Raw genomic sequence first — 18,868 nt, 5'->3', positions numbered from 1 at the left:
ATTCTTGAGGAAAATGTTACTGGTGGAATGCCCTTTGGTTTCTGTGTGCTGGGGGCGGGGGAGGTGGGTGTTTTGTTTTGTCTTGGGGTGTTTTGCCTTTTATGTTTCTGTTGTTGAAGAGATTTGAGTGTGGACTCCCCTGGGATGGTTTGGCCTGGCCCGATTTCTCACAGATTCTCCACCGATAAACATGGAACACCCCTGTGAGCAAGTCACGGCCTAGGCCCTGGGGGTGGGGTGGGGGCTGGAGTTGGTAAGGGTGGGCATGGTGGACTATGCTCCCCGGAGGCAGAGTCATAGAAGGGATAGAGCACCAGCCTGGGAAACCAGAGTCCCAGCTCTGTCACCAACCGACTGTGTGACCTTAGGCAAGACCCTTCCCCACCTCGAATCTCCGTTTCCCTGTTTGTAAAATGAAAGGCTTTGACTGAGTGTTTGCACAGGTTTCTCCAGGCACTGATGTTCTGTGGTTCTGTGATTCTAGGATTGTCTGGGGAAATATTGAGCCGCAGTCCAAGAAAGTCCCAGCTGCCCTTGCCTGAACTGATTCTCGTTGTCCTACACAGAGACCCGAGGGGCGGAAGCCGAGCGAAGCGGCGCATAAGAGCATTGAGGCCGTGGTGGCCCGGCTGGAGAAGCAGAACGGCCTGAGCCTGGGCCACAGCACGTGTCCGGAGGAGGTCTTCGTGGAGGCCTCGCCGGGCATGGAGGACATGGACAGTCTGGAGGATGCCGTCGTGCCCCGGGCTCTGTATGAGGAGCTGCTGCGCAACTACCAGCAGCAGCAGGAGGAGATGCGCCACCTCCAGCAGGAGCTGGAGCGGACTCGGAGGCAGCTGGTCCAGCAGGCCAAGAAGCTCAAGGAGTACGGGGCACTTGTGTCGGAAATGAAGGAGCTCCGGGACCTCAACCGGAGGCTCCAGGACGTGCTGCTCCTGAGGCTTGGCAGTGGTGAGTGCCCCGGCAGGCCACCTACCACTCCACACGGCGGGGGGCGGGGGGAGGCTTGGTGCAGCTCTTCTCCAGGGAGGGCATGAGGGACACGAGGGCCAAGTGCCCTCGAGGCTAGTGAAGGGCAGACACTTCGCTCAGCAGTCCCCCAAGGTAGAGCCGCCCCCCTCTGGCAGGGAGTCTGACAGGAGCTTCTGAGGGCAGTGGCCTCAGCTACCTGGAACCCGGTAGGGAACATGGAGAAGTGTGGCGCAGAGAACCGGGGCCACCACTCATTCCTGCACTCGTTCAGCAAGAGGCGGTCCCAAGGGTTGAAGGAAACCTCTCCAGGGCAGTTTCAGGAACGTGAAGAGAGCTACACATGGTCCTAAAAGAGTGTAGTTAAGTCAGAAAGTGATAAATACCATAAGGGGCATGAGGATAAAATGAGAGAGTTCAGAGTTTGGAGAGGTTGTTTGTAACTGAGGGAGACGTCAGGAAGGAGGTGGTCCTTGAAGCAGGCCTTGGAGGTTGGGGATATCTCAAGGCCGGAGAGGAGGCAGAGGGCAGCAGCCCCTGAGGGTGGGAGAGTGCCCTGAGCCTGCTGAGAAGAGATACTGCACGTGTGCTTTGAGGACAGGGGTCGAAGACCTTGAAAACCAGGCCAGCTGGAACGTTGGACTTGTTTGGGAAGGAATGAAAAACACTAAAGAGCTTTTGAGCAAGAGGCACATGACCTTAGGAGGATTAACATAAAGATGTAGAAAACTCCTTTGGTTTCCTCGTAGAAGAACTTAAGAGGCTCTTAATGCTGCAAGCGATATTAACAAACCAGGTTTTTGGGTTTTCTCATATAATGTGGTTTGGAAGCAGGAATCAGGAAATTTGAAAGGCAGCAGCCTGGACAGCAGGGGGAAATGACTGCCTCGCAGAGAGAACAAGAAAGAAACACTCTCAGAACACAAGACTCCAGAATTGTAAAAGATAGAGGCCAGTCACTATTGCGGAAACCAGTGTAACAAGGTTCACAGCCACCACATCCCCAGAGGACAATCGTTACTAAGCCTGTGCCAGTGGTTTTTTTGCTTAAAAATGGGAGCAATCTAGTCTAGAAACACACAAGTTCTATTCCCAAAGTTTGAATCAAATATAATTTTGCACTCAAGAAGGAAGGTTTCTGTTATCAGATAATAGATTTCTATGTAAAGCCTCATTCATTCTGCTTTGATGCTTAGGTAGATGTGCTCTTACCCTACCTCACTTATATTCATAGCTGTCTTTTATATCTTAGAGTGGGTCCCGGAGACAGTGTCTCAGTAGATCTTCAGAATGGCTCAGGTAGTCAGCTGAAAGGTTTTCCATGCCTTTGGCACAGAGAAGGAAACTGAGGATGGGACTTACCCAGAGCCACTGGGGAGGCAGATACAGAACTCACGTCAGACCAAGTCCCCTTATAATCTAGGCCGGTGGTTTCCCCACTTTCTGACTCGGCCTTGGTCTTGGCCCTTCTCCCAGGTCATAGCCTGTAGAGGTGTGAAGTAGCAGTAAAGGTCACATGTGGTAGGCAACCTGAAGAGTTATTAAAATTCAACCTCGAAATAAAAATCTTAAAAGGAAGCCCTAACTGCAAAATTTCACAGAAGCTATGTTGGTCTTGGAGTTGGGATGGGGGATAGGGAGAGAATTGAAATTTTCAGAAAGAAGAAGTGTTTCCTCGTCTTCAAATGAGTAATTTTTATTTTCACTGCACCTTGTATGCTACACCTTTTGTAAAATTCTTGTGGGGAAAAAGCATACTAACAGCAAAAACTCCCCACGCCATTGTCTCAACTCCTGGGGAAACTCCCTGCTTTGTATGATCATGAACTGGGCTTAAACTCCAGAAACCTGGACCAAACTCCTGGACCTCTGGGGCAATAAGACACTGCATTTTGCATCATTACGTGCCTCTTTAGTCATAAAAACAGACTAACTTGACTTCAGCCATAGTTTCAGTGTCTTGAACTTCCTAGGCTCTCCTACCCCACAGGCCTTGATTGCCATCATGAGGACCAGTGATGGGCTCTTCCCTGCTCAGTCACCATTGTCTTCATAGTGGACGGGCTGAATGGAAGTCAGCTCAGGCTGCCAGTGTGTGTGGAGCACCCATGACTACGGGTAGGGGGCCGTGGGCATCCTAGAACACTACACTCACCATCCCTGACCTGTGAGAGCTTAAAGTCTGTTGATTAGCACTTGTTGATTGGAGAATCATAATGTGCCAAGTTCTAAGACAAGTCCATAAGAAAATAACAGAAGGGTTTCTACCCTGAGGGGAATTTGTATGTTTTCACAGACATAGTCTAGTCTTCGGAATCAGCCAAGCCTGGATTCAGCTTCCCTACTTCCCAACTCTGGCTTTGGGAACTTTCTTTCCTCCCCTTCTTCCTTGTTTCCTTTCCTCCTTCCCTCTGTTCTTCCACAGTTATTCACTGGTCTTCTGCTATGTGCTAGGCATTTTGCCTAGTGGTGAGAGGTTGATATGTTTAAGATATAGCCCTTGCCCTCTGCCCTTCAAGAGGTCAGAGTTCGATGAAGGAGATAGCCACTGACACAACTAGTGACCGCACAAGGCATAAATGTTACCAGAAGGACAAAAGCACGTGGGGCTGTGGGACTGCAGAAGAGGGGCATCCACCAAATTTGGGAGGACTGGAGAAGAAAGACTTCCTGAAGGAAATGACATCTAAGCTGGAACCTGAAGGGTGAATGTTTGTTACTCAGACCTGAGTGAGTACATGGGGAGAGTGAGGAGCGATTGAGGCAGAGAGCACCTCTCTGACCCTTGGTGTTCTCATCTGTCAAGTGGAAATAATAATACCCCTCTTAGCATGGTGCCTGGCATTCTGGTTGGTGCCCACTTAACTGTCAGCTTTTTTTTTTTTTCATGCCATTTAGTGGCAGGGACCCAGTTTGGTTTTTAACTCTGTCCTCCTAACCATAATTGACTGTAAAGCCTTGGGTAGGTTAACTAACTTCCATGTCTGTCAGGGTCTTCTGTTATAGAAGGGTGATATGTATACATATACATACTATAACTTAGTCAGCCAACATTGACCAGATGCTTTCTGAGCTTAGGGGCCTGGAGAGACACAAAGAAGTCTAAGACACTGGAAGTTGAAGTTGGGGTGTGGGTAGTGATGGGGGTAAATATGTAAGCATGTAGTTGAAATGCAGTGTGATGAGTCCTGGAAGGGGGTGGGTGGCTAGCTTAGCCTTTGAAGGTGGAACTCTCTTAGTGAGTCTGGGAAGACACCCCCTGCTGTAATAGCTCCTCATCTGTGCACATCATCAAGACACTGCTAACATGGCAAAGAGCCAGCAAGTGACTAAGACCCTCTTTGTTTCTTGGCTTTATGTGTCCTCTGAGAGCACATGCTGAGCTGTACCATCCGTGGCCCCCTGGGCCTAACTCAGGCATTATTCTTAGAGGCCCTTCCTTGCATATTCTCCTATCCACCTTGCCTGGGGGTGCAGCTCAATGGCCTTTGTCCAGCTGGGGTGCTGGATCATCTACACCATAACAGGCAGATTCAGAGGCAAAAGAGGTCAATAGGTCACCAATGCTCAGTTTTAAAAAGAAGGCTCCCTCCCTGCTGGAAGCATCATTGCTGACTCCCCCAGTCCTTGTGATCCTGCAGGTGGTGGATGAGAAGGGGCAGAGAGCAGGAGCCTGACCCCTTGAGCCCAATGGGGACCTCAGAGTGGTGAGCAGACCTTCTAGCCGCCAGGAGTTGTAACAGTGCTCCTGGTGGAGGTCGGGGGCTAACAGGCAAGAGGACAGCAGCAAGACAGGATGAGAAGATGTTTCCGAGACTTCCCTAGATGGCTCACTCCTTCATTTGTGCCCTTAATAATTCAGCTTTCATTCATTCCACAAATACACATAAGCGGGGTTTAACGGGAAAGATTCTCTAGAGCATGGAGTCCTGGAGAGGTGAAAGAGCTTACCCAGGAAATGGACTGGGGCTGCTAATGCGGAGACAAGCCCAGACAGCGTCACAAGCCCATTCCGAGGAGGTCTCCTGACACCTGGTCCCATGTGACTCTCTCTGGGCCCTCACCTGCACAGCCTTCTTTAACCTTTGGACTTCATTGTCACAGATGTGGAGGTGACTCCTGCCCCCACTCCCCACAGAAGACATCTCTGTGAAACAGAACTTTCCTTTCTGTGATCGGAGCATGGGAAACAAAGAGGGTCTTAGTCACTTGCTGAGGGGAAGGAGCCCCACTCTCCCCCTGAGCGTCTCTGCTCTCAGGCCCTCTGTGACAGCGTCAAACTTAAGTGAGGAAGCACATGTCAAGAATAAAGCCCTGTGGGCATAAAGCATATTATGTTTAATAAATGCCGATCTTTTTCCTCTTGTGCCCTCTTTGGCCCACCCTCTCCCAAGGAAGTAAATGCTGAGGACCCAGAAAGCATGCGGACAGTCCAACTGATATTTACCTGCACATATGTTCATTATGTTGATTCATTCACCAATTACTACCGAGGACATCCTTTGTGCCAGGACTGCATTAGGTGCTCGGCATATAGAAACAAACAAGACGGTCCCGTTTTTAAACATTTACAAGTTAGAGCACTGGAGCCATGTTTATTGAACTGGGGCTCAGCAGACTCAGAGCTCCAGGGGCTTGAAGGGAGGCACACTGGAAAGCCAGTTGCAAGGGGAGCTGTGGTGTGCGAGAGAGACTCCATGGTCCCTCTTGCTTTCTCTTCGGCTACGTTCCTTGTCCGTAGATGTCAAAGGCAAAAGCTTAGACATTGTTCTCAGTGTTAGCAGAAGTGCCTCTTAGATAGTTATATCCATTTTGGTGTGATTCAAGTGATTCTTTTTTTAGTCCAGCTAAAGCTGGACTTATTCCTCTGTGAGGAATAATGGAGAGGAAGACATAATCCCGGCCTTCAAGATACACAGTCCAGTGGGGAGCACAGACGTGCACACAGCACGACACCAGGGAGAACAAAACAAGGGTTATCATTGCAGGAGGAAGGAATATACTGGTTTTAGATTTGGGGTGTGCTTTGTCAGGGAATGGAGGCAGATGATGGATCCTGACCCAAAAGAGGGCGTAATGACATAATAATGAGCGTAATAATGGTAATTCACACATGCATGACACCACGGGTTTGAAAGCACCTTGACATTTTTATGTCCTCGAATTATTGCGATAGCCCTATTGTGAGGCCAGCTAAAGAGGATTATTCCCATTTGAGTGAGGAGAAGCAAAAACAAGAGCTCACATTCCCTGTTGGCCAGATCACAGGCTGGTTGAAAATTTGAAGGGGAAAGCCATTGTCTGTAAATCTGTCTTGGCTCTTTAGAGCTGGGTTTCTGTCGCCTCTGGTCCCCTCTGGGCTCATGCCTTGTGTTCTGTCCAAGGTCCGTTAAAATACCAGCTTTGATCTTTAAAATCCTTTGCGGTTGGAGCTAGATTCTTTAAGCACAGGTCTCTGATGGTGCCTTTGAAAAGGCAGCTAATGTCAGCCAAGTGCTTCCTGCTGACTTTCCCCTATGCCGAGGCAGCCTGGGCTTTGGCAACAGATACTACTCGAATTTGAATCTCAGCTCTCTGGGTCAGTACCTGTGCAACTTCAAGTAAATGACTGAGCCCTTCACAGCCTCTATTTTCTCCTTGGTAAAATGGCTATCTTTAATGCCTACTCAGTGATTAAGGGCCTGCATGGGCCCGAGGTCAGAAGTACTGGGGTTTTGAACCCTGACTTTTCCATGGTCTAATTTGTTACCTTGAGCAAGTTACTTAAATTTCTGGGCCTTAGTTACCTCCTCTGTAAAGTGGAATCAATGAGAGTACCAACCATTATAGTTCTTATGAGGAGTAAGTGAGCAGATGTATGAGAAGATCTCTGTCCGGGGGCTGGCACGTAGTAAGTGTGCAGTAGGTCCAGCATATGATGTAGGATCATTGGAGGATGTACATGGGATAATATTTGTGTAATGCTTGGCATATAGAGTCATTGTCCTGCCACAGAGCACAGGTAAGGTTGTCTTGGCATATCTAAATCTTTGGTCAACCCCCTAATGCCTCCTGGAGATTTTTGCTTCCTCTGGTAAGTCCTCAGAAATCATTCTTAAATGGGCCATTTTACAACTTTGCCTGGCCTCAAGCTCAAGTTCACTGGTCTGTAGTTTATAGAATTTTCCCTCCACCCACTGTTCCTGAACAGAATTCTCTTTTCCCATCCCCAGTCCTCAACCAGGAGTCCTCAACCACCACTCCTTTTGACCCCCTCAGTCCTTCAGCCGTCACTGTTTATGGCTCAGTTTCCTTCTTGCTGGGGCTCTCCCGGGGCACCTTCACCACAAGATGCTTTTCCGTCTCCTACAGCCTCAGTTCATTTCATTCATGTGGAATCTGAACAGATCCATCCTCATGAAGCAACAGAGGGTTAAGATGAATGGATGGACTAAGTCTGGTTTGCCTGGTTCAGCGGGGCCCAGAGTCTGGCCACACCCTCTGTTACTGTTCCAGGCAGCTGAGTTTGGTTGGAGGTAATTCTTAAGAGTTCTAGCATGCTAGTCCTGTGGGGAGCCCCAGAACTTACTTGGTGCAGCATCCACACGGGACAAGAAGCCTTTTGTAGCCTCCTTGCCGAGTGATCATCCTACCTCTTGTAACATCCCTCTAGAGACAGAAAGCTCACTCACTGCCTTCCAGTGCAGTCCATTCCGTTACTGGGTGGCTCTGACTGTAGGGAAATGGTTTTGTGCAGGAGCATTTGTCAGACTCTTCCTTTGTTCCAGGCCCTTACACTGGCCCGGGGAAATCAGGCAGCTAAGACACTGGTGCTGCCTTAAAGAGTCCCGATGTCATTAGCCGACAGGTGCGAAACAGTGTGAGCTTTGCTATACTCCTGGGCTCCCAGAGTGTTGGGAGAGGATGCAGAGGAAGGCTCCTTAGGTGACTGGGCAGGGGTACTGAAGGTGGCTGGAGAAGGCCCGCACATGAGGAACTCGTTAGGTTTATCCAAATGAAGAGAAAGTGAACACGATCTCAGGCAGCAAGACAGCCTGAACAAAGATTTAGAGTTTGGAGAGAAGCTGGCTCTCTCGAGTAGTTTCTGGCTGGACTGCATGATGGAGAGCTAGCGAGGAGGAAGTACATGTCTGGTGGGGCGGACTCATGCTGTTCTGCACATTCCTGCCGTTTGGATGCTCTCTGGGCCCAGATGGTTGGGTGGGAAGGGAAGTGGAAGAACCACAGATGAAGAACCAGCCCAGTTTTGACTGCCCACCGGCTGGCAAAGTATAGGCTAAAGCTATAGCAGCTAAAGCAGCTAGAGGTGAGATGAATCCCCGGGACACCGGGGATTTAGCTATAGCAGCTAAAGCTGCTAGAGGTGAGATGAATCCCCGGGACACCCCTCCTTGCCACTGCCCCCTTGCCCCCTTGTGGAGTTCTTTAAGGATTCCCACTCCCCAAGGTCAGAGATGAGCTGAGAGTCCCACAGAGAAAGGATGACATGAGAAGCCTTTGAAATCTGAAACCTGCCCTTGGCTAGGAGGTGGAGAGCAGTGGAAGGAGGAAGGCTTTAGAATCCAACAGCCCAGAATCTGAGTCCTCACCACCTGTGAGACTTTTGGCACATTACCTCTCTGAGCCTCTACAGAGATGATAAGATCTGTTTTGCAGGACTTCCATGAGGATTAACTTCTTTTACTTTAACACATGTTTAATGACTGTTGTATGCCAGAGACATTGTACTGGGTGCTGGGGACCAAGGCTGCCCTTGGAGTTTCTCCACTGTAGCCAGGAGATGTGAAACAAATAATTACTTGACATCAAGGTGAAAAGTACTACAAAGATTGAAGAAAGAGCGAGAGATTTTGGTGTAGGGAGTAGAATAAAGAAGACATTCAGTAGGTATTGGTCACCTCAGAGAGGAGCAAATATGTCATTTGAAATGGGTGCTACAGCTCCTCAAAGTGGGGAAAATACCCTGACCCCCATGACTGGGGCCCTAGGCCCACTCCTGCCACTCCTTGCTGGGTTTCTGCCCCATGGAGACGGCTCACAGGTCCATTCCAGCTCTGCTGCCCTGTGGGTTTGACTCCTGAGGAGGGGACCCCGCTCTGGGGGCATCCAGCTAAGCAGCAGGAACTTGTCCAGTCTGGTACCTCAGGCAATGCCAGCTTTTCCTGCCTCTGCCCAGCAAAGCCTGCCCCAGCCCTTGGTCACAGAAGGTGCTGGGAAAATGGGGAAGGAGCGGGAGAAGGACCCAAAGAACCGCTGCTTACTGTGACCCCATCCCCTACCTGACCATCCCTCCACCTTCCCCAGACCTCATCACATATCAGTGCTCCAGTCAGAGCCCACCTCTTCCCTGAAGCCTCCCAGGGTCATCAAGTTGGTGGTGACCCCTCCGTCCCCAGACCCTTTACAGATCATCGTGCTGCCCACTTTCTGGCTGGTCATGGAGCCTTGATTATGTGCCAAGTGCCTTCACTATTTGAGAGGCCTTCACTCCCAGTGAGCTCCTGCCCATCAGTCCTCCAAACCCCAGCACAGAAGTGTGTGGCTAGCCCTCTGAAGCCTTCCTAAGTCTCCTCCAGGTGGAGCATCCCCTCCTTTGCTTTTGTCCCCAAGTCTTTATCCTGACCCTTGATCTGTTGCCTGCCTTCTGTCACTGCTGGGCTGTCAACCATTCAGGGTCAATCTAGCCCAAGGCTAGTACTTCGTAGATGCTCAGGCAGATTCTCACTGAGAGAATGAGACCAGGTTTGTCCCGGCCCTCACTGGAGGCATAATGCAGCTAAGAAACAGAAGCACAGGGACAATAGCAGGTGAAAGCGGCTGATTGATGCCTTTTGAGAAACAGTGATGGGGTCCACAGAGGAGGGCCCACCTACCTACCTCTGGGCCATCTTCCCTGCCTCTTTCTAAGGCTCTTGTGTACCTCCTTTGTTGTTACCTAGCTATTCCTGGGCTCAGGTCTTTGTAAACAGAGTGGAATCCTCATTCTTCTACCCAATCCAGCCTGCCTCTGTGCACAGTAGCGGTTCTGAATGCATGTTAAGAATGTTGACTTGATTCACTTTGCATTTAGGAAGAAACTGGAATGACACCTGTAGCAGAGAAACTTCCTATTCACTGACAGGAGTGATACTAAAAGTACTAAATGAAATGATTTAGTACATTTTAAGAAAAATCTAATATTATTAGTCTTTCTGTTTCAGCAGAAATCAGAAATGGTATTTCGTGTTCAAACATAGACATGTATTTTGGGGACATAGATGACTTCTGAACCTCCTAGAGGTCACACAAGCATTAACGTTTTTTAGAAAGGTTTTCAGGAAGAACATCATTAGTCTAATGTAAGCCAGACAAAAACAGAGTGATATGATTTCATTTATTCGTTGGGCCAACAAACACTTATAAGCCCCTTAACTCTGTGCCATGATTCCCATTTTATGGAAAGGGCCCCTGGGGCTTAAAGACTAAAATAAGTAACAGAACCTGTTCTTATACCAGGTTTTCAAACTAAAGCCAGTGCTTGTCTATCAAATCACAGCTATTTGTATGCAAAGTAATGGAGTTTCACATAAAAGCCTCCACTTCTGCAGAACTGGGACAACTGTGTTTTCTCCAGGGCCCCCAGTGCCTCACTGGGCCTAGATCTTGGGATGCCAGCAGGGACTGTGTGTTGAATGGGCTCCTGAATGACTGAATGAAAAGACAAGTACTACCTTTTATACTTTTTTAAAAGCTTCCTTTACCCAGCTGAAAGGTTTCTCTCCATGGAAGGTGTATTTTCCCCAAAATAAACCCGAAGTGGATGAAAAGGCTTTTTTTTTTTTTAATTCCTACTCTTCCCACAACATGAAAAAAGTTCCTTTGTTGCCTAAAATATCTGCACCAGATCTTACAATGCTGTCTCTTCGTGCAAGTGCTTATTATTGTGGCTAATTTGGTCACATGTGTTTGAAGAGAACAATGCCTCAGAAATTTTTAAAAGCAAAACAGCAATCTGAGGCATTTGTTGTAATGAGATGTAAATTGCCAACATCGTTAGTAGTAGAGCCGACTAAAATTCGCAATGAAATCTTTTTCTCCCCTCCTTCTTAAATTAAAAGCACTAGAGGCTCTCCCCTCATCTCCCCAAAGAAATCGCAGGCTATTTAGTCCTTTTCTTTTGGATTCTGTAATACTGAACACCCCGTTTTAAGGATCCAGTCGTCCTTTCATTCACCTGCCACTTCCTGAGCTTCTGTTTTGCGCCTGCCTCTGTGCTGGGCTCTTCCGAGGCATCACCAGCTTACGTGGTGGCTATGGGCAATTCCCACTTTGCAGGTAGGAAAAGCGGAGGCACAGAGAGGGAGATGCCTCGTCTAAGGTCATGAAGCTGTGATTCCTACTCAAGTCCCCTGAGAAGCCCTTCCCGAGGCATGCCTTCGGCTGGTCTGCCCTCCTGGCTGAGGCTGAGGAACCAGTGCTGAAGAAGCGAAGCAGCCTCTGGGTGTTAAATGGTGCTGAGGGAGAATGGTAGGAAACAGTTTTTCTTGAAAGCCAGAAGATCCCAATACTGTGATCCCCGAGGAGATCAGCACGAGCCCAGGGGGGCACGGGTGTGCCGTGGGGGTGCCAGGACCTGCTCTGTGTGCACCAAAGCCATGGTTTAGTGGTGGACTGACAGAGTAGCCAGGGATAACGTGTATGTGAGGGAGGGGCCATGCGGGGGAGCAGTGTCTCCTCAGTGCCCGTTCTGTGCCACGTTCTGGAGTGCTCATTTCTTATATATCGTCAACTCACTGAATCTTCAGTCTTGCCAGATCTCTGTTGTGGCTCCATCTTTCAGGTGAGTCAACAGGGTCAGAAAGGTTAAGTAATTATTCATGTGGAAATTACCTGTTGAAGGTAGAATGTGAACCAGGCACTCACTGCGCTGAGCCCTGGTCTCTGAAATAAAAAGACAGCCTCTGCCTGCCCTCAGGCCTCACAGTCTAGTGGGGGAGACAGACACAGAAACAGCTGAGTGCTGCTGATTATTGGGGGTGAGAGGCAGAGTTCCTCCACCTGAGGAAGCTTACGCCTCCCCCTAAACAGTTAAGCGGCAAATCCAGAATTTAAATTCCAGTCTCTGACTCCTAATTCTAAGCCAAGGCGTGGAGAGAATAATACCCCCCTTTTGAAGGGATAGAATAGCCTCATGGAGGAGGTGGCATTTGAGTCAGGCCTTGAGTGCCTGGTGGAGTTTGGCTGGGTGGGCATCTGTGGGGTAGAGTGGTCGGACAGCAGGATCGCCGCAAGCACAGACTGCGAAGCTGCTAAGGAATGGTGTTTGTGGCGGGGAGAGGGCCAGGCTGGCACTTTGGAGTGGAGTCTGACTTGGCGGGGGGAGGGAGCAGCAGGGGATGGGGCCCGAAAAGTGACTCTCAGCCCTCACTCCTAATGTCCCTTATATGTCCCTCTGTAGCCCTCCGAGTCATCTGTTCCAGCTGGCTCTTTCCGATCTGTTTGACAGCCTAATTTCTACTTCCTGGGCTGCCAGAAAGGTGACAGAAGTCTAAAGACAGCTCCCACCCACTTCCACCTGTACCCCCACGCTCCTCAACTCAGCAGCAGGGCTTTGTTTCGGGACCTTTGCCCCAGCCTGCCTAAATCCCCTCCTCCCCCACAGCTCTCTCCCCTCATGTCATGAAGGATTTATTGAGAACCTACAGTGTGCCAGGTGCTGTTCTGGGTGCCAAGACTGCAAAGAAAGTAAAATTTTGCCCCCAGAGAGCTTCACAGTCTAATGTGGACAACAGACAGATTGGCAGATGGTTGCAAACAGAATTTGCTGGAAGTATTTATAAAACAGAGGCATCTCTCCCCCTTGCCCCCACCCAGTAGTGACCAGAGCAAGGACTTACAGAGGACATACTAAGCTCCATGGCAGAGAGATGTGGCTTTATGCAAGGAGGAGACAGTAGCACTTCCAAAGGCATGGCGGCTGGGACGACACAGCATCGGGGGTCCTGGGCAGAAGCAAGAAATGAGCACCAGGAGTAGAGAGGAGGCTGGCTGTTCTAGGCCTCAGGAAGGCTACAATGTATGACATCGTTTTGAGGGTAATTAGGAAGGAAGGTGCTAAGCAAGGAAGGACTCGGTTTTAGGTCTTAAGTCAAGGAGATCTCTTTGGCAGCTGTGTTAGAGATGGACGGGAGAGAACCAGACTGAAGTCAGAGCTGAACTGGAGTCCTTCTCTTGTCCACCATCTTTTCATAGAAGGAAAAAGAGGCTTTAGAGAAAGACACAATCTTGCCAAAGATGATCTGTGAGCCAGTGGCTACGGGGACCTCTTCCTCTCAGCCCAGCCCTTTTTCCTGTTGCTGAATGTCAGAGCAGGAAGAGACCTCAGATGCCAACTGGGCCATGCCCTTTAGGGGAAACTGAAATAATTACCTCTTCCCTGATCTAAGAAAAGATCAAATGTTCCACTTGAGTTTTATCTCAGAAATTCAACCTGAGATCTCACACAGAGAGAGGAGAAACTTTGGCATCTGCTTCTGAAACTGTAAATTCTTCATTCATTGTTGTCATTCTTTTATTATTTAGCAAACATTCAGAGAATACCTACTAGGTGCCAGGGGCTGGGGACAAAGAGAAGAGCCCAGCTCTTGAATAGATGACCCAGCATTAGGAGCTGCCATCAGAACAATCATGATGTTGTCTGTCCTTCACTCTGCCACCTTCTGCATCTACAGTTCACTCCCCTGTGGCCCCGCAATTAAAACACAGCAGAACCAGGCACAGCACCGAAACTGACTGTTCCAAGATGAGCCATGCATTTCCATCAGCACGGTTCTGCTGCCCGGCCACGTTGCCTTCTGTTTTGTGCAGGGCTCACACTTACATCCTTGGAGACTGCCGAGATTCTGTCTTGCAGATGGCAGCTGCCAGCAACTCAGGAATGATAGTCTTGTTCTAGGAAGCCGTGTCATGAGGAATTTTAGTAACAAAATCACCAATACCGTCTCTACCACCAGCAAAAGTCTAGGATATAGCGATTGAACATAGAACTGCAACTAGCTCATTAGGGCTTTGATGTATAAAGAGCTCTGTACCAAGTGATGCACCTGGTTAGGATAAGGGAAGATTGGACCATGATATTCATCAGTTACTTAAGGTATAGGCATGGCCCAGGGGACCCGCGAGAGCAATAGCTAAAACCCTGAGCCTGAACAACCACTGAAAGGTTTGCCAGGGGAGCATTTCCAGCGTGCTGAGCTCTCCATTGGCCTTTGGAGTTGCTCTCCTGTAAAAGTTAATCAAGTCATTCAGCCTTATTTACTCATTTTCATCCTGTTTCTCTGCCCTTTGGTAATCAAGACACAATAGGTGATTTAAAAAATAGTCCATCATTTTTAAACGCTAATGGAGAAGAAAAAAATACTCCCCTTAGAAACCACCACCATTTATCCAGCTTCCTTTCACTGTTTAAACTGCACGTAATTTGTGTTGATTGCATTAAAATAAAAATCAGGGTAGCTGCTAGATCAGGCAATCAGAAGCTTAATCTGTATTGTATTTTAATTTCTTGGTTGAAATGCTTCTGTCTAGCTAGATACTAGGTCTTAGGGAGGGGGACGTCTTTGTATTTCTCCCCCCTGCTTCCCTAACCTCCTTTCTTTGGCCGTGGCCCACTCCCATGGAGGCTGCAGAGGTGGGCTCTTCACAAATATGCAATTTGCATATTACAGTGATGCCCACCCTTCTCCACCCTGGTCTTAACAGGACCTCTCTTTTGAGCAGGCAGTTGAGTCCCCTGCATTTCCATTCAGACAATGACACCTTCAAAGACCACTTCTCATTTGTACTTAGAGTCTGGTTCATTCTTGTCTTCCAGTTTTCTTCCTTTTCCTTTGTGACGTTCATACCTCATATTATTTTCAAGCCTGGGTTTAAGTGTAGTCCAATGGACAAAATAAGCCAGCCTATTTATTTTGTGCCACTATGTGCTGATAGATGTGTAGTTAAAAATATTTGCCTTTTATTTTCCTTGGAGTTCTAGACAGATCTCTTTTCTTAACTGCCTAGGTCCCGCCATTGACTTGGAAAAAGTAAAGTCAGAATGTCTCGAGCCCGAGCCGGAGTTACGGAGCACTTTCAGTGAGGAAGCAAATACGTCGTCCTATTACCCTGCTCCTGCACCTGTCATGGACAAGTATATCCTAGACAATGGCAAGGTAGTGTTTCAAGCTCACTATCCGTTCCCTGCAAGTGTTTGTTAGCTAGAGTAACGATGGAGAGTATGGTGGGAGCTTCCAGCGCCACAGCTTGGCCAGTTGGCCTCCTGGCCCGGGCCTGAGTAACTATTTCCAGAATCGTGTTTTGTAACTCGTGGAGCTGTACTGGGACTTGTTCTTTTTCTCTTCCCCCTCCCCTTTTTCTTAAATACTGGGCCAAAGTAACTGTAAAAACTAAACTGACATTTTAAAATAGCTTAGTATTGAGGAAGATTTTAAAAAGCATAGTAGTTTGATGAAACTTGTCCTACCCACCTATAAAACCAGATACATAAAATTTATAAGGTGTACTAGATACGAAATCTCTGATTGACAGATAACTCAATGTGTGTCCATTCACCATTTACAAAGTATCTACGTGTTCTAAGCCCTCTGCTAGATGCTGAGGATAAGCTGGTAAATGAGACGTGCTCCTTGTCCCGAAGCTGTTTCCAAGCTGTATGTTCAGCAGTGGTCAGCCCACATATAACTCCTCAGATTTTCTTGTAAGATCCTCGGAAAAAATCTTGAAAGAAAACTTAAGCACTATTAGTAGTTACATTGGTACAGGGGTGAAAAATAATGGAATAGCCTTGGAAGGTCTTAAAGTCACATGATAGAGCAGCTGGGCAAGGGAGAGAACTGTTCTGACATCCTTCTAACCTCCAAATGGATTCATCTTGGAAGAAGTATATTGGAGCCCTTTGTTTAGGCACTAGTCAAATTCAGTTTTAGAGTTCTATTTCTGCCACCATGACATACATTACAGACATCACCTCTCATTCTCCCCCAAAGAATGATCTGTGTCAGTCTGTTTTTCTTGCCGCCTTGTGCTTCAAAAGGTCTCTGTTTATCCAGTATTGTTCCCCAGTGGGCTGATGAGAAAGAAAAGGTTGTTTTCTTTGGGTTCATCCAGATACATCCCTGCAACTGGCCAGATTGAGGCAAAAAGCAAATATTGTCAGCTGAGGAAATGAAATGTGTTAGTCTTGAGGGCTGTCTTGGATAGGCTGTCATGCCCTCATCTCCCACTGAGCACTGCCTCCCCACACCCCACCCCTCACCTCCACCCCAGGAGGCAGAACTGGTGTGCTGGGTCGTTGGCCCCTCTCTCTTGACTTGCTCCAGCCCACAGGCTTTAAAAGTCTACTTTGCAGGGGACAGATGGCATGACAGGATGGATTTAGGCAGCCCAGAGCCTGAATGCCGAGTAGAGCTCTATCTCTGTGCTTTCTGTGTGACCTTGCTTGGATGGGTCCTTCCCTTTTCTGGGCCTCAGGGTCTCCATCTTCACGAGCTAGGATGGATCATTGCTCTCCGTAGGCCTTTAATGACTCCAACTGTGTAGCTAAGTTGGGTGAATCTTCCTCAGTTGGAGATAAAAGAAAGGACTGTTCTGTGTGTGTTGATTTCTTTTTAGTGATGACCACACTGTAGAGTGACTAGAGACCTTTTCTTAAGATAGCTTCCAAGAGAAATCTATTTCTCTCTTCCTTTGAAGACTAACGGATAGTTTCTGAGCATTATGGGGGCCGCTTTTGCAGAGGTATCATTTTTCCATTTCCAGAAAATGGGTCTCTCAAACCTCATTTAATGTTTTTACAGGAGTTGCACAATAAATCTTGAAATTGCCAATTTTGTTTTTTCATTAGCTATTGCTGACATGTTGCTGTAAAGCTAACCTGACTTTTGTTTGCAACTAATTGGTAGCTCAGCAGAGCAAATTTATGAAGAGAGAGGAGAGGAAGCAGACAGACTAGCAATGGATGGCAGCTTCTTTGAGCAGGGTTCCCTGTATCCTCATTGTTCTTGGCTCTGCTAGTGTTTCTGACCCTTTCTTTTCTCTGCCTGCATGAACAAAAGCCTTAATCTCTGCAAAGCCTAGAGCATTAGAATGGGATCCATTTCCTAGTAGGAAACTAGTTTTGTCCTATAAAACATTTTACAAAGCCATTTTTTGATCAAGTCCCATCCTAGCAGGCGCCGTATTTTTAATAGCCTCCCTTGACACATAAGGCTAACATTCTGGTCAAATAGCGAACTATATTTTATGTGAATAGGGCTTGCCACAAAAGTTACCTTGATTTTGATAAAGTTCATTGTTTTTGTTTTTGTTTTTTTTGTCTAAGATGTTTTATTTCAGAAACTCATTGAATCACAAAGCTGCAAAGACCATTAAAGTTTAAATCGTCTAATTTATACATGGCATAGATGGGGAAACACATCCAGAGAAGGGATTCCTCTGTAATTTTAGAATGGGTTAGAGACAGGCAGGTAGGAAGTGCAAGCCAGGTCTCCTGGTTCCTAGGCCAGTGTTTTTTCCAGTCTATTCTGCTGCATCTCTGAAAGCTGGGCCTCGCTTCAGGTGACCCTGGGCTTTGTTAACCCAAGGAGCCCTTGTCCCAGCACATACCTGTGATTGGTCTTACCCAGAGCCATTTCTTTCTGTGCTTTAAAGCTGGCCTTGTACTCAAGTGCACGTCAGAAAGTATTTTCTTCTCTAAGAAACAACAGCTCATCAGAACTGAAAGCCTGTGCCATTAAAACATATTAAATATGCCCATCAGTTTCTTACTGCTTTGTGTTCAGACTAGGGGACAGAAGGGGCAAAGCTTCACCCCGTCCCCATGGAGATGTACCATGAAGGGCTGAATCAGATGGTGAAGCTCACAGTAGGCTAGAAATTCAGAGGGGATAGAACTTCGCTCTGCAGCAATTAAAGAGTGTTTCCTGGATCGGGGACCGGGGCTTGAAAGATAAGCAGGCTTAAGAAGACATAGGAGAAGGCATTCATTTCTGGACAGGGGAAAGGCCTGAGCGGAAACACTGCTGAGGGTGGGAGGGAGTTGGGGGGCGGAGAAGGCAAAGGGAATAACAGTTACTGCATGTGTGCCGTCCTCCTGACATCTGATTCACGTTGTGTCATATAAGCCTCAGAACAGCTCGATGAATTCTGTGGTGTTCTGCCTCTTCCCCACCTGAGGAAAGTGATGCTTAGAGAGAAAAAGTGGCTAGCCCAACATTCCCAGCTAGTAGATAGCAGGGTCAGGATTCACACCCGGGGCTGGAGCCTCCAGGGCCCGTCTTTGTGTTACCGCACACTAAAATTAGAAGGAGGAGAAGGAGTTTGAGAACATCATCGTGATGGCCATAGTAGGGGAATAAAGGCTAGGAGGTTGAATAGAAAGAGAATTCTAGAGGGCCTCTACAGCTGACTAAGGAGATTGGGTTGATGTGATAGTAAGTAGGGAGCCATTCAAGATTCTAGAGGGGTCACACAGAAACACAGTTGAAATTCTGGAAGTCAGCTAGTCAAAGAAGGAGAGCCGTGTTTTAGGGAAACTGATCCTGGCAGTGGTTATACGGGGGGTTGGAGGAAGCAGGGACTGGAGGCAGAAAGCCAACCCGTGGCTTCTTCTGGCTTCCCTATCTGCAGTAGTAACCTGTGGTGGGGGGCCGGCAAGGGAAGTGTCTGGGCCGGTACTGAGGAAAGCTGAAAAAGAAACCCAGTAGAATATCAATGCGAGAGATAGGCTATGTTTCCCCCACGTTGCCACCACGTTGTCATCACGTTGTCACCACGGTGACAGTGGCAGCAGCAGGAAGGTCTGGGTAACAGGCTCTGCCATCATACAGATTTGGGTTTGAATCTTGATCCCAAAATTTAC

The 18,868-nt window shown here is 48.0% G+C and overlaps 2 protein-coding genes across 5 annotated transcripts in view; both read left to right on the top strand.

Moving 5' to 3' along the window:
- Positions 1-18,868, top strand: part of AGBL4 (AGBL carboxypeptidase 4) — a 1,588,908-nt gene that overhangs the window by 1,373,132 nt on the left and 196,908 nt on the right. The gene's annotated exons all lie outside the window — the stretch shown is intronic.
- Positions 1-18,868, top strand: part of BEND5 (BEN domain containing 5) — a 46,401-nt gene that overhangs the window by 16,921 nt on the left and 10,612 nt on the right. For all 3 annotated transcript variants that reach the window (XM_059137377.1, XM_059137379.1, XM_059137378.1), the window contains 2 exons: positions 567-951; positions 15,013-15,161. In XM_059137377.1, coding sequence (XP_058993360.1) covers positions 567-951; positions 15,013-15,161 — 534 coding nt within the window. The remainder of the gene's footprint in view (positions 1-566; positions 952-15,012; positions 15,162-18,868) is intronic.

This window comes from Mustela lutreola, chromosome 10 (assembly GCF_030435805.1).
Source record: "Mustela lutreola isolate mMusLut2 chromosome 10, mMusLut2.pri, whole genome shotgun sequence".
Classification (NCBI taxonomy): Eukaryota; Metazoa; Chordata; class Mammalia; order Carnivora; family Mustelidae; genus Mustela; species Mustela lutreola.
This window is presented reverse-complemented; position numbering and strand designations above follow the sequence as displayed.